The 12,816-nt window shown below is 45.8% G+C and overlaps 1 protein-coding gene across 1 annotated transcript in view; it reads left to right on the top strand.

The window, feature by feature from the left end:
* The first annotated feature begins 5,356 nt into the window (after nucleotides 1-5,356).
* Nucleotides 5,357-12,816, top strand: part of FECH (ferrochelatase) — a 31,495-nt gene continuing 24,035 nt past the window's right edge. The window contains exons 1-2 of the mRNA XM_037151971.2: nucleotides 5,357-5,598; nucleotides 10,622-10,751. Coding sequence (XP_037007866.2) covers nucleotides 5,532-5,598; nucleotides 10,622-10,751 — 197 coding nt within the window. The 5' untranslated portion in view covers nucleotides 5,357-5,531. The remainder of the gene's footprint in view (nucleotides 5,599-10,621; nucleotides 10,752-12,816) is intronic.

Raw genomic sequence — 12,816 nt, 5'->3', positions numbered from 1 at the left:
TTCCCTTCACTGAGTGGTGGTCGCGATCCAGGTGTCACAACCCCTTTCTGCCCCCCCTGCCCCCATCCCTGCCGAGTATCCAGCACACCCGATCACTGGTTCTGAGTCCCTGCCCTTGTGGCACTGCCCTCTCGCTGGACTGTTATTTCTCAACTCTTGCCTCCCTGAAAGCTGTTCCTGGTGTGGCTCTCAAAGCTGATGCTCACACCCAGACCCCCTGCGTCTTGGGTGCTTGTGCAGCAGACCTGCTCCGAGTTTTAGAGGCGGATGGGAGGCTAACACTGTAGCAATTCAAGCGACAGTGTCCTGTGGCCACAGCCACATCATCCCGGTTTTCTCCATGATGCTTCTTTCTGTTCATCTGGGTCTCCATTCGTTCTTCACGTTAGCCACTTTCCTCAGATACCCGGTGGTGTTGGGTGTGTGCCGAGAATTCCAAATGGGAGGTGAAAGTGCTCAAAGCGCATGGGTAGATGTGTACCTTTTGTCTGCTGGGGTGCCCGATATCAATGACCTTAGTCTAGGTCTTTCTTCTTGGGCTGGTTGGATTCCAGACCCTTCCCATCTCCTTGTGGGGGAAAGGAGAAGAGGGCTGAGTTTCTGCACCTTCAGTAAGTCGGCTAGTTCTTTTCATTGGGTCTCTGATCTGAGCTGTGCCTGCCACCTTCAGTCCAGAGCCCTCTGTTTCCTCTCCAGGACCCGAATGTCCAGTCTGCTGCTGGGTGGGTGGGACCGCTGCTTGCCACAGTGGGGAGAATCTAGGCAACCTGACCACTTCGACAAGCTTTCAACTCATCTCATTCCAGCATCTCTTTTCTTTCATCCCCAGTTCCAGAGGTATTGGTGCTACCTACCATCCTGAACCATGTAGCGATTCCGTCATGTAAATGTGGATGGTTCCTGTACTAGAATGGTCAACTTCATGCTCAGTTTTCTTGGGTCTGCTAAAAGCATGAATATTTATCCATCTCCCTTCCAGCTTCCCAAATGCTGTGGTTCGCTTCCCTCCCTGCCATACTTTTAAGTTTGTGGTTGAAAACACCACCAACAACAACAAAACCTCTACTGGCATTTTAGTGGGATTTGGGGGAGGGAGTCAAAGTATATTTGTTTCAGAATCCCTGTCTTCACCCAAAGGTCTTTACTCTGTACTTGAAGGCAAATCAAAAGGGAGTGGACATAAGCAAAAGGAAAAAAAAGGAAGGACAAATTAGCAAGGAGAGAGATGAGTTCCTGGAAATTGTTTTGGAAAAAGATGAATTAGCGAATGAATGAATGAATGAATGAATGGTGAGCTTCAATCCTTTTTACCTAGATGACTCCTAAAACTTCTGTGGGGTAGCTATACCTGGTCCTCCTGAAGCATGAAACCCTCAGGTAAAAACAATACAAAAGGACAGATTTTAGAGGGAGCGTGGCCATGTTGACACCTTGACATGGGACTTCACAACTGGAAAACAATAATTTCTATGATTTGAAGCCACCCGGTTTGCTGTACGTTATTCTGGCAGCCTTGGGAAACTACTGCAAGTCTCAAGTGTGTGCCAGCCCTTGCTGGTTCCTCGGCTGCAAAGCCCCTCCAAAGGGCCTCCCTCACCTGCCACAGCTCCCTCCTTGCTCTGGTGCCACCTTTGCAGAAAGGCCAGGTCCAACCACACCGCCGAAACTAGCCATTCCTGCCTCTCTGCATTCTTTGGCCTCTTTTATTTTTACCCATGGTTCCTAGCCATACTCGACTTTACATTGCATATCTTTTGTTTACTGTCTGCCTTGCATTCTAGAATGTAAGCATCATGAAAGTAGAGACAGTGTCGTAAGTCATGGCTGTAGGCCAGTGCCTACCACGTGCCTGGCTTAGGTAGGCTCTCCGTACACAGTGTATTTGTTCCCTTAATGAATGAGCTACTTGAGAGTCCGGGTTACTTTTTAATTGTGTCGCCTTTACGTTGATTTGCTCACAGTAGATTCTCAGTAAATATGTGCAGATGCACCTTAATAAACCCATCGCCACTGGGGGGCTTAAAGGCTCTGCAAGGTTAAGGAGTCAAAATGTGTGTCACACTGGCTTGGGTTGGGTGGCCTCTTGGCTGTAAGACGATTGTGGGGGCAATCGATCAGATTTCTCTGAGTAATCATCTGTTTGCCTCGCCCGGCCGCTGTGTCTCTTGCCTGGAACACCACCCCCACTTGCCCGCTGTTTTTCTGATTAAGGAAACAGAATTGAGTAATCTAAATGTAGTTTGTGTAGCTCAGAGGTGCCAATCATGGCAAATAATGAATTAAGCAATTCCCCCCCTTCCCTGAAGCACTGAGCTGAAACCAACAAATTCATTTCATTTAGGACCACAGGCCGAACTGGCAGTTCTGTCTGTGGCAGGAAGAGTGCTCTCTCTTAGTTAATGAAGTCACCGGCTCCTGCAAACCTCCCGCAGGGAGGGGCTGCTTATCTGTGCCGGCCCAGACGCTGCTTCCCTCTGTTTGTGAAGAAGCAGTTACAAATGCGTAAGCCAGGAAAAAATGCACTTACATAGCATAAATATGTAAATAAAACACATATATACATATGAATCTCATATAGTTTTGTAAATGTCTTTAGCCTTTCAAGGGCCTTTCTAATTTTCTTAGTAAACCCATACTTAGAATTCACAATTTCTGGGATAAGGGATGTTTTCTAATCAGTTTTGAAAAGAAACGATACAAAGCACACTTTATTGGCTTTTATTTCTTTTTTTTTTTTTGGCTTTTATTTCTGAAGAACATAAAAATGTACTTGTTGGAAAGCTGTTCTATTTGATATTTGTAAGAAATAAGCCTTAGATTAGAAATACCCATTGTTATAGTACTTTCTGTTGGGAAAAAAATAACAAAGTTCTGTTTCCATTTATAATCTCTGACTCTTTATATGTGAACAAGGAGGCTTTGTTTATTTTTGTATTTGGAATATTTGTAAAACTCTTTCTGAATAATGATTCATCTACATTGTTGCTCGTATCAGTACTTCATTCCTTTTTTTTTTAATTTTATTTTTCGATTACGATTTATATTCAGTATTATTCTGTGTTAGTTTCAGGTGCACAGCATAGTGGTCAGACAATCATACACCTCACAGAGTGTTCCCATCAGTATTTCCTGCGCCCACCTAGCACACCCTACACAGCTACTACACTGTTATTGGCTATATTCCCCATGCTGGACGTTACATCCCCAAGAACCAGGAGGTTTTATATACGAGGAACTTTGAGTTTTTTTTAGTCAGTAACAATGAAGATACAAGATGTGAATAAAACGTATGAAATGGTGCTACTTCATTTTTAAGATGTCATTATATTGATATATTTAATAAAGCATGTTTTGCCAGCTCCTTTTTCCTTTCTGGGCAGATACAAATTTACCCCTTCCCAGCTGTCGATGATGTGAGACCTGGCACCTTTATGCCTTGTCACTAATCATCAGCATTAGCCTGGGAGGGGCCAGAAGACCCCTGGTTATCTCCACCCAGCAGGACAGGGCACAGCACCCGGACTGGGAGGGGTGACTTATCCAGCGCTCCCAGAGGTCGCTGAGAAGAGCCTGGTAGCCCAGACACCTGAAACCTTTGGCCTTTTCTAGAAAGTTTTCTGGCCTTGTCTACACTTTTTCTAGCCCAGCACTTCAGAATGTTAAGTGTTTTTTGTGTAGTTTATCTAAAAGAAATAGATTTAGGCTTTAGGTAGAGAAGTATATTATCTATAAAGATTATCTTAATGTTTGTTATGAAAGTAGAGTTAGCAAAACGTATATGTAGGGAAGCAGTCTGATGCTTGGAGCAAGTTTTACCGTGTTTTTCAAGAAACATCCCTTGGCCCTGATTGGTGTGGCTCAGTGGCTTGGGTGTCACTGGTTCGATTCCTGATCAGGACACATGCCTGGGTTGTGGGCCAGGCCCTGGTTGGGGGCTTGCAAGAGGCAACTGATTAATGTTTCTCTCTCTCTCTTTTTCCCTCCCTTCCCCTCTCTCAAATAAATAAATACAAATCTTTAAAAAAAGAAATATTTCTTGCTTGAATTTGAAGATCATGCAGGTAACATGAAAAGCAATCCCTTTAGGCATTTTACCTTGGGTTCATAACCGGAGGAGGGCTAACTTAATAAACTAGTAATAAACTAAGTCAATCAAAAGCACAAGTTTTAGCTCCAGCAAATTGGCTTTCTACCCAATCTAGACTTCATCTTTGTGGACTGTTGCACATGGCTTGCCCCCTTCCTTTGCCCAAATGTTACGGAGGACTTCTCTGATGCATCTATTTCAAATTACGTTAGCCTCCCCTCCCCATCTCCCTTACATTGCCTCATTTTTTTGTTCTAATGCTCATCAGCACCCAAATAATACACATTGTGACCACTTTGCCCCTCCCCTAACCCCAGTGTAAATAAACCCCATCTATTCTGTTCACCACTGTTGCTCCAGTGCCACACAGCAGGTGCTCAGTACTTATTCAATGAGTGAACGATGCCTGAGACTTTTCTGTCCTAAGGGTTGGTCTTGTTCTCCTCAGTGCACTGAACATCTGGGCAGGTCAGGGGTGTGGAGGTGTGGGAATTAGGAATGAGCGAGGGGCCTGTGGCCTGCGGGGACACCATTCCTGTAAGAAATGTGCTTGTACCCTGGCTGATGTAACTCCGTGGATTGAGCACGAGTCTGTGAAGCAAAGAGTCGCTGGTTTAATTCCCAATCGGGGCACATGCCTGGGTTGCAGGCCAGGTCCCCCATAGGGGACACGTGAGAGGCAACCACACATTGATGTTTCTCTCCCACTCATTCTCCTTCCCTTCCTCTCTCTCTTATAAATAAATGAAATTAAAAAAAATGCACTTGCTACACTGGCTTTCACTTCTCCTAATGCTCTCATGTTATTAGTGTAATGTTTGCTTTCTGGTCTCACCTGTCAAACTTGACTACACAGAGGCACTACAGAGAAATAGAATAATTATGTCATTTGTCTCTAGTAAAAAATAATTCCTTTTCCTATTCGGAAAACAAAGCAAAACAAACAAAATAAGTTCGGCACAGCTGTGTTGTAATTAAGCAAGCTAACTAGAGAACTGAGCCCACGTCCTTAATATCTAAGTAATAGTAAGGGAAAATGTCTAGAAATCCTTTGCTGAATTGTGGCTGCGGGTCCTGACTTAGGCAGGTTAGCACAGGCAACCAGGACATTTGCCCAGCGCGACATGGGCTGTAGTGGGACTTTAATGCATGGATTTGTTTTGGTGGCGGAGAGGAGGCCACTAGCGCAGTAACCGGCCATTTCTGGCCCCGGGGGCGGTGCTGGGCCGGGGCGGGCACCCAGAGGGGGCGTGTCTTTGCCCGGCCCCTCCCCAAGCCCCAACAGCAAATGAGTGGGCGCGCCACGGGGTCGCGTAAGAGACCACGCTGGAGATAGCGGTTCCATGGGGTTTGTAGGGTCGCTCAGTGGCTCGGAGCCGTCGTGACCCCTGCTGAACACGCCGCGGCAGCAGGAATCCAGGCCCGGGCGCAGGCTGCCCCGGGAATGCTTTCCTCCGGCATAAACATGGCTGCGGCCCTGCGAACCGCGGGCGCTGTGCTCCGCGATCGAAGTAAGTAGAGCTGTCGCTGCAGTCGCTGATGCTGGGGTCCCCGTGACAACGGGGACCGAGAGCAGCTCCTTTCCCCAGCCCCCATGCCCCCAGCCCCCATGCCCCGGCCTGGGGGCTTCCGGGAGCGGCAGCATACTGCCCAGGAAGTTGCGCCTGGTCGGACGAGGGACAGAGAAGGAACTGGAAAGGGACCTTTCCTGGGAGGGTCTGGAGTAGGGACATTGGTCACCCGAGGATACTGGTCACCCGAGGATACTGGTCACCCGAGGATACTGGGAGGCCGCGCGGGGAGGGGGCATGCTGTCCCACCGGTCAGCTGGATGGCTGTCAGCAATGGCTGTATTTATCAGAGTCTTGGTTTTTAATCTGCAAAGTCAGAATAATGATAGGCACAGGATTGTTGTGAGTATTACGGAGGGACGACGCGTTAGGTAAGGACCTGCCACCGGGAGGATTGTAATGAAGGCGTTGTCCGCCCAGCACAAAAGCGTCCAGAGGCTTTGGTTCGAAGTTAATATAACAAAGATTTACCTAAGGATCTTAGAGTTTGCAAAGGGGAAACACAACTAGGCAATACGCAGAGTGTTCCGAAGGAGAAAGAAGTCAAAGAGTTTTTATAGTAAAAGCACTTTTGGAAAAAAAAAAAATCAGTCCTGCATTCTTAGCTGGTGGATTGGCCTAAAATGGGAATCTTCCAGATGTCCAGTGCTTTGAGTAATGCAATCTTTTCTTCCTGAGGTCATTCTGATGATTCACTGAAGGTTCGATGTATGTCCAGACATCGATGCATAAGGGACTAATGTGCATCCAGGTATTGACACAGGATTGGGAAGATCAGAAATTTAAGTTCCCAAGCTAATTAAGTCAAGAACAGAATCGTTTCCTTATGCCTCAACTTACTTTCTTTTAATAACTTAGCAGCTTGACTGTAGTGACTCCATTTTATTTCTTCACTCTTATTCTTCAACGCATCATCATCACCATTGGCATCTACCCTTGGCTTGCTTCCCTGGTGGTGGAGGGAAACTACCTGGAGACAAAAGGCATGATCTTTAAAGAGGAGGAAGCACAGTGGCAGTAAGGGGGCTGAAAGGAGTTCAAATTAATCTTTTCTCTCATGGACCCTTCTTGTGGCAAACAAAGTTGGACAGTCTGTAGACCCAGGTCATGGAACAACATGAGGAACTTTAAATGGTGTACTGTTCGGGTTGTAAGTACCTAAGTGGAAGGATTCAGAAACTAACAAGTAGATTTGATGTCCACTTGTATTAAGGACCCTGATTTTAGGATGGAGTTGGAATACTTGAATCATCTTGTTTGGTATGAAGGATTTAGTGTTATCTGCTTAGAAAAAATTCAGTAGCACTTCTGAAAACAAATCGGAAAGTAAGAGTGGAAAAGCAAAGTTTTACATTCCATGCTTTAGGCATATGGCTCCCTGGGGTGTATTACCTGCCATATATATAATATATATATTATATATATCATATATATAGTATATATATGATATATATATAATTAGAAAGTTGGTACAATAATGAATTATTGTTTTTCTTTGTGACTCTTTCCAAATTTTCTACATGAGCATGTATGTATTTAGTAGTTAGAAGAAAAAAAAACTAGAATAAAGAGTATCAGATTTCAGCTCCATACCAGAAAATAACAATTGTTTTTTGACACTTCCCCTCCCTAAGTGCTTATCAATAGTCACAATATAGAACCGTATTTCTGTTAGTTATTTAAATGATATATACAGGGTCTGGTTCAGAAGTAAGGCCTGCTTGGGTGGGGTTGGTCGGGTAATAATATGGGCCCGATAATTTATGGCTTTAATATGAACATTTCACCTAAAATGTCATATGGTGTACTTGAATGTGATATTGTTATGAGTTTGCTTATGCTTATGATTTTGTAATGAAAATGAGCATTATTTGTGCTGAACCTTGTATTTTTATAAGTCCCTTTTGAAATAATCCTCAACTCCTATGTGGCAGAAAGGGATTGTTCTTTAGCTGTGAGCTGAGTATATTGAAGTGCTGTGTACCTTGCTTTTTCTATGCTCTTCTACCCCACCCCAATCATTAAAAAATTAAATATCATTAAATAATTAAAAATCATTAAAATAATATTAAATAATTTGGTTTTAGAGGACCAGTTGATAGCCAGGAACTTCTGTAAGTCACAGGTATAGTTTGGAATGTTTTACCTGTTGGGTTTGTCCAGGAGTAATGAAGTTTTTTGTTTCTTCCATCATTTTCTCTTCTGCAAATCCCTCAGTTTGATAGCCTTTATTGTTTGTAGATCTTTCAAAGGTAGACCAGTTGTCCATGTCAAGAGTAGAATTACCTGGTCTTAGTTCTACTATTGAGTAAAGCACATCCTCAAAGAACATTGTTTTGTCCAACATCATTTTGTTACAACGTCGATGAGATGCCTTGGGGAGTTAATTCTTGTTTATATCAGTTAGTCTATGGTAAAATTGGTTTCATCATACGTTGTTTTACTTAAAGTTGTAGAACCTATTGATGACATTAAGTGAGGACTTGCTGTGTTCTTACCTCTTGTTAAACCATATGCGGTTTGCTGGGCACTCTTGATGGGGCTGGACATAGATTTTTTTCCCTAATCTTCACCACAGCTCTGCAGGACTAACCTTATCACCCTTTTACAGATGAGAAAAGTGAGACGTGGAGTAGCTCAGTGGGTGCCCAAGCAGTGCCACGCAGCTTGTTGGCCCTCCCAGGGGTTTCCGCTCGGATCTGTCTGGCTCCAGGACATGTACTCTCTGTACCGCACAGTGCTGCTTGGGCCTTTGGGTTACTCTTCAGCTGTGGGCTAAGTCTCAGTCGGCCCTCTGAATGATCTCTTCAAACTCTGTTAGCTAGATGAACACTAATCTTTTGGTAGGAGACACTCAGTGTTTTTCCAGACTCTTCAGATCATTAGGGGAGAGGTGTGTTCTAGAGACATCTTTGGGGGGTGAGTGTAGTAACTCTAAATCCTGGGCAGACAGGACCCATGATCAGTAACCTCACCATCCTCTGAGGATTCGTTCAACTGCAGAGAAGAGAATTTTGTAAGTAGTGGGCAGTGCAATAGTTCGGCAGTTTGAGTAGCTTCCTGCTGCCGAACTGTTCTCGGTTTCAGTTGGAGAGCCTCATCTCACCCTTAGCCCTTTTTCAGGTTTACGGGAGCAAATTTTATTTTATTACTAGCAGTCCTATTACGGGGTGCCAAAGTTCTGTTCTCATACTCCGTGGGATCTGCTATCGTCTCATTCACACAAGGGACTGCAGACGTTGAGGCGTGGTTGAGGATCTGGTTAGAGCTCCTCAAGCAGGTCGGATTGAGCATCTCTGAAACAAGGCTGTGTGGGTTGCTGGGAGACTTCGCTGGAGCAGAACTGAACTTCTTTATGTTGGCCTTGGCACTTCCACTTCAGGTTAGGGTTATTCTATTCGGCACAAGCTCCTGAAATTGGCTCTGTTGGGAATGGGCACGATATGGATAGTTGGAAATCTAAGTGGCCTGGGGACGCCATTCTCCTGTACTTTGTGGGCATTCTAGGAGATAAACATCAGCAGGTGTTGTCCCTGTGCTCTAGACACTTAACAAATGAAACTAATGCCAACGTTAATCACATGCGGCAGAGCCGGTGCAGAATGCTTTACTGATTGTATCTGCTCTAACCCTCACGAGGGTCCCGATAACAGTGTGTCATCATCCTACATGGGGTTTGGTGGGTGGCGGTGGGAACTAAGGCTCAGAAGTGTTACAGCCCGATCCCAGTCACATTAAGTAAGTGGCAGAACTGGGTTCTGAGTCAGATCTGCTGGTCATCGGCCCAAGTTCCTTACTAGGACACCTAGTAAGGAGGAGGAAGGAAGGAGACTGACCTACAGGCTGGCCTCAAACCTGTGGGTTTGAGAATATGGACAGGAGATCAAGTGTGCAGTGTGCGGCTGCAGCTGAGCGTGGCCCATGGACTCCTCAGTTCCAGTGGCCTCTCCAGGCTCACCACTAACTCTTGTGGGGCCCAGGGCAAGAGTGCAAGTGGAGAGACATATAGCCTCTGGAGGGCAGCAAGTTAACAAACTGTGAAATATGTTCTGTTTTCCCACGCTGATAAACAGACCTTCACAAGGACCTGGAAGGGTGCAATCTCGAACTCTTCAGAGTTCCTGCAGAATGTGGAGGCCCTGGGAGACTTGTGTCTGGCCTGCAGGCTTCCCTGCCTCTCTTCCCACTGCTGGCGCATCCCCTGTGTGCTTCTCCAGCTTGTATGCTCAAGCTCCATTCTTGTCCCTGTGAGCAGCCACTCGTTGGGTACCTGTCAGGGCAAGAATGGCGTACGCTGGCTGCACACTCAGCCCTTAGGAGGATGGATCCAGGAGAGAGGCCTGTGCAGACCTTGGAAGTGGGCGTGGGGCTTTGGGGCAGGGATTCTGGGGTCCTGGGACTCTGGTCAGGAATAGGGGGAATCTGGGGGTCCACGATTCCTTGGCCCTGTAGACTGTGTACCCCATTGGATGGGGCACAGCTGGGGGAGCACCAGAGTGGGACTCTGAAGGACAGGCTCCCTGTTGTCAGGGTCCAGGGGCCGCACTGGGGCCCTCAGCACTGCTGCTCTTTTGGAGAAGGTGTGCAGGCTGATGGCAGACCTGCGCGGCTGGTGGAAAAGCAGCCAGGTTCCACTCCTTCGGCCAGTGGCTCTTGCCCTTTCTGCAGGCTTCTCACCTTTCATCTGAGCAGCACTCGGTCATCAGTCACTTTCATAAGGTGCAGTGATTCTCATGAGGCTCCGGGCAGGTCCCGATAAGCCATCCTAGGGGGCACCGCCATGTCCCCTCAGAGAGGCCTTCACCCACCTGCAGAGAAGCTGGGGGTGGGGGAGGCAGGGGTCTCACCTCTGCCATAGCATCTCCTTAGAGTTCAAATGCAGGAGTTCTGCTCTGCAGGAGTTCTGCTGAGAAGAAATCACGTTCCAGCTGCACTTCATGCTCCAACTTTAATTTTGTCATAGTGGTGCCCGGCAGCTTGAGGGCCCGTCCGCCGTGGAGGTGCCAGTCGGGTGCAGCAGCCACAGCGGCAGCCGCCACACAAACAGCCAAACGTGCCAGAAGCCCGGAACCTCAAGTTCAACCAGGGAACAGGTATGTGTCCAGTCCGAGGTACTGTTAAGGTGTCTCTTGACGGATGCTAGCACCCGTGGAGACCAGCGCCGGGAGGAGTGGGCTGGGAAAATTGGTAATACGGGCAGCGGGATGTCGTTTTTGTGCCTTCCTTTCAATAGCCGTTAAACTATGCAACAGGTTTCACCACCCCACCTCCCATGTAGGGCTTTCAAAGTTTTTTTTTTCATTTTTACAGATTTTCAAATAATTGATTGATTGGTTTTCCAGCTTTGTTGAGGGACAGTTGACAAATACAAAAGTCCCACAGGCTTTTGTCAGAGGACACAGAGTTGACTCCCAGCAGTCTGCAGGTCATGTGGTACTTAGCTCTGGGACATGTCACATAACACAAGTTACATGTATGCTAGAAATGTATTTAATGAACCCAGTATAATTACCCCTGTGAAATGTATGTCCCATGCAGGATAAAGAATAATGAATCTACCGAGAAGTCCTGTAGTGAACTCTACCATTGCTTTTCATCTGTCAACACAGTGACCATAATTACAGATGACGTAATATGATTGATAATTTATTGAAGAAATAGAGTACGTGTTTCATACCTCGCCCCTGTGTTTGTGGGTGGCTGTCAGCAGGTCTGCCGTTGTTGCTGGGTGTCCTCTTTCGTGACAGGAGTCATGGCTGTTCTCAAGTCTTTCCCTGGCAGGGAGGCAGCAGCAGACTCTGAAGACAATTATTGGAATGAGTGCATAGCTAGAGCAGTGCACTTGAACCCTAAGCACAGTGAGAGAAAGTAGTGGTGAACTATTTAACCCCTTGATCTCCCTGGTAGACCAGGTGTTCTATGAAAGTTACACGGCTATGAAAATAAAATAGTCGTGCTGTGTGTTTACTGTTCTTCATTGTGTGACCAGGGGCACACTGCTTGAGAACTAGTAGACTGAGGTTTGCAAGGGATAGGCCATTAGGGGTGGGGCCCCGAATCACCTCCTTTCACTTCCTCACTTCCTTGAAGATTGACTCAGGCACAGAGGACAGGACGCACAGACGCTGGCTCCGGCCTGGCGTGCTGAGCAGGGCACCGCGCGGCCTTGTCCCCCATGGTCCCTCTCCTCAGCCACAGTACCCAGTGCTCTAAGTCCTTAGGGTGTGTGGTGTAACCTGAAGAACCGATTTGATGTGGACCCCTGGAAAAAATTACTTCATTCTCATATTACTTCAGTGGCAAAAGTCAACAATAGAAATAGCCTTAATATTAAATTATTCACATTTAATAAAAATCTTAAAATATAGAAATTCTTGATCAAACATAGTATAGGTGAATAAGGTAGGACTCTAAATTTGCAGACTAAATGTATATAATCATATGATATTAAATGGCTATGTCATTTATACAAAAGAAACAGGTTTATTTTAGGAAATGCAGACAGGCAAAAAAAAGGTTAAAAAAAGCAGTAATCTCATCATCTAGTATTTGTCTCTGTATCTATATCTATTAATAGTCACTCAGTATATGTATGTTTACCAAAATGTGACAATACTGTTCATGTTAGTTTCATAACTTCCGCTCTTTATTTAGTAATACGTCACCATATAAATATAAACATGACACATTAAAGTATCGCCAATTCAATTCCCAGTCAGGGTTGCAGGCCATGTCACCAGTAGGGGGTGCCCTAGAGGCAACCACACATTGATGTTTCGCTCCCCCTCTCTCTCTGTCCTTTTCCCTCTCTCTAAAAATAATTAGATTAAAAAAAAACCAAAATACTATACATTATTCTAATAATGTAAGGGTAGTAAATCATAATTTATTTGTCCAGTCCTACACAGTGGGGCATGTAGATTATTTCTAGTGTTTGGATATTGGAAAGGATGAAATGGTGAGTGTCTGTGGATTTTCTGGTCGCAGACACTGTGAAGCCGTTGTGCTGCCTCCTGCCCGGATGAGAGTTGACAAGACCAGATGAAACGCTCGCCTAGACCGGGGGCAGCTGGCTTGTCTGTAGAGGACTCGGGAGTAAATTTTAGGCTTGGTGGGCATCAGCTCTGTTGTTGTCATGTGAGAGCAGCCACAAACGAT

The sequence above is a fragment of the Artibeus jamaicensis genome, unplaced genomic scaffold (genome assembly GCF_021234435.1).
Source record: "Artibeus jamaicensis isolate MK-2021 breed Jamaican fruit bat unplaced genomic scaffold, CSHL_Jam_final contig_354, whole genome shotgun sequence".
NCBI classification, from domain to species: Eukaryota; Metazoa; Chordata; class Mammalia; order Chiroptera; family Phyllostomidae; genus Artibeus; species Artibeus jamaicensis.
The sequence above is the reverse complement of the archived record's forward strand: the minus strand, read 5'-3'. Positions and strand labels throughout refer to the sequence as shown.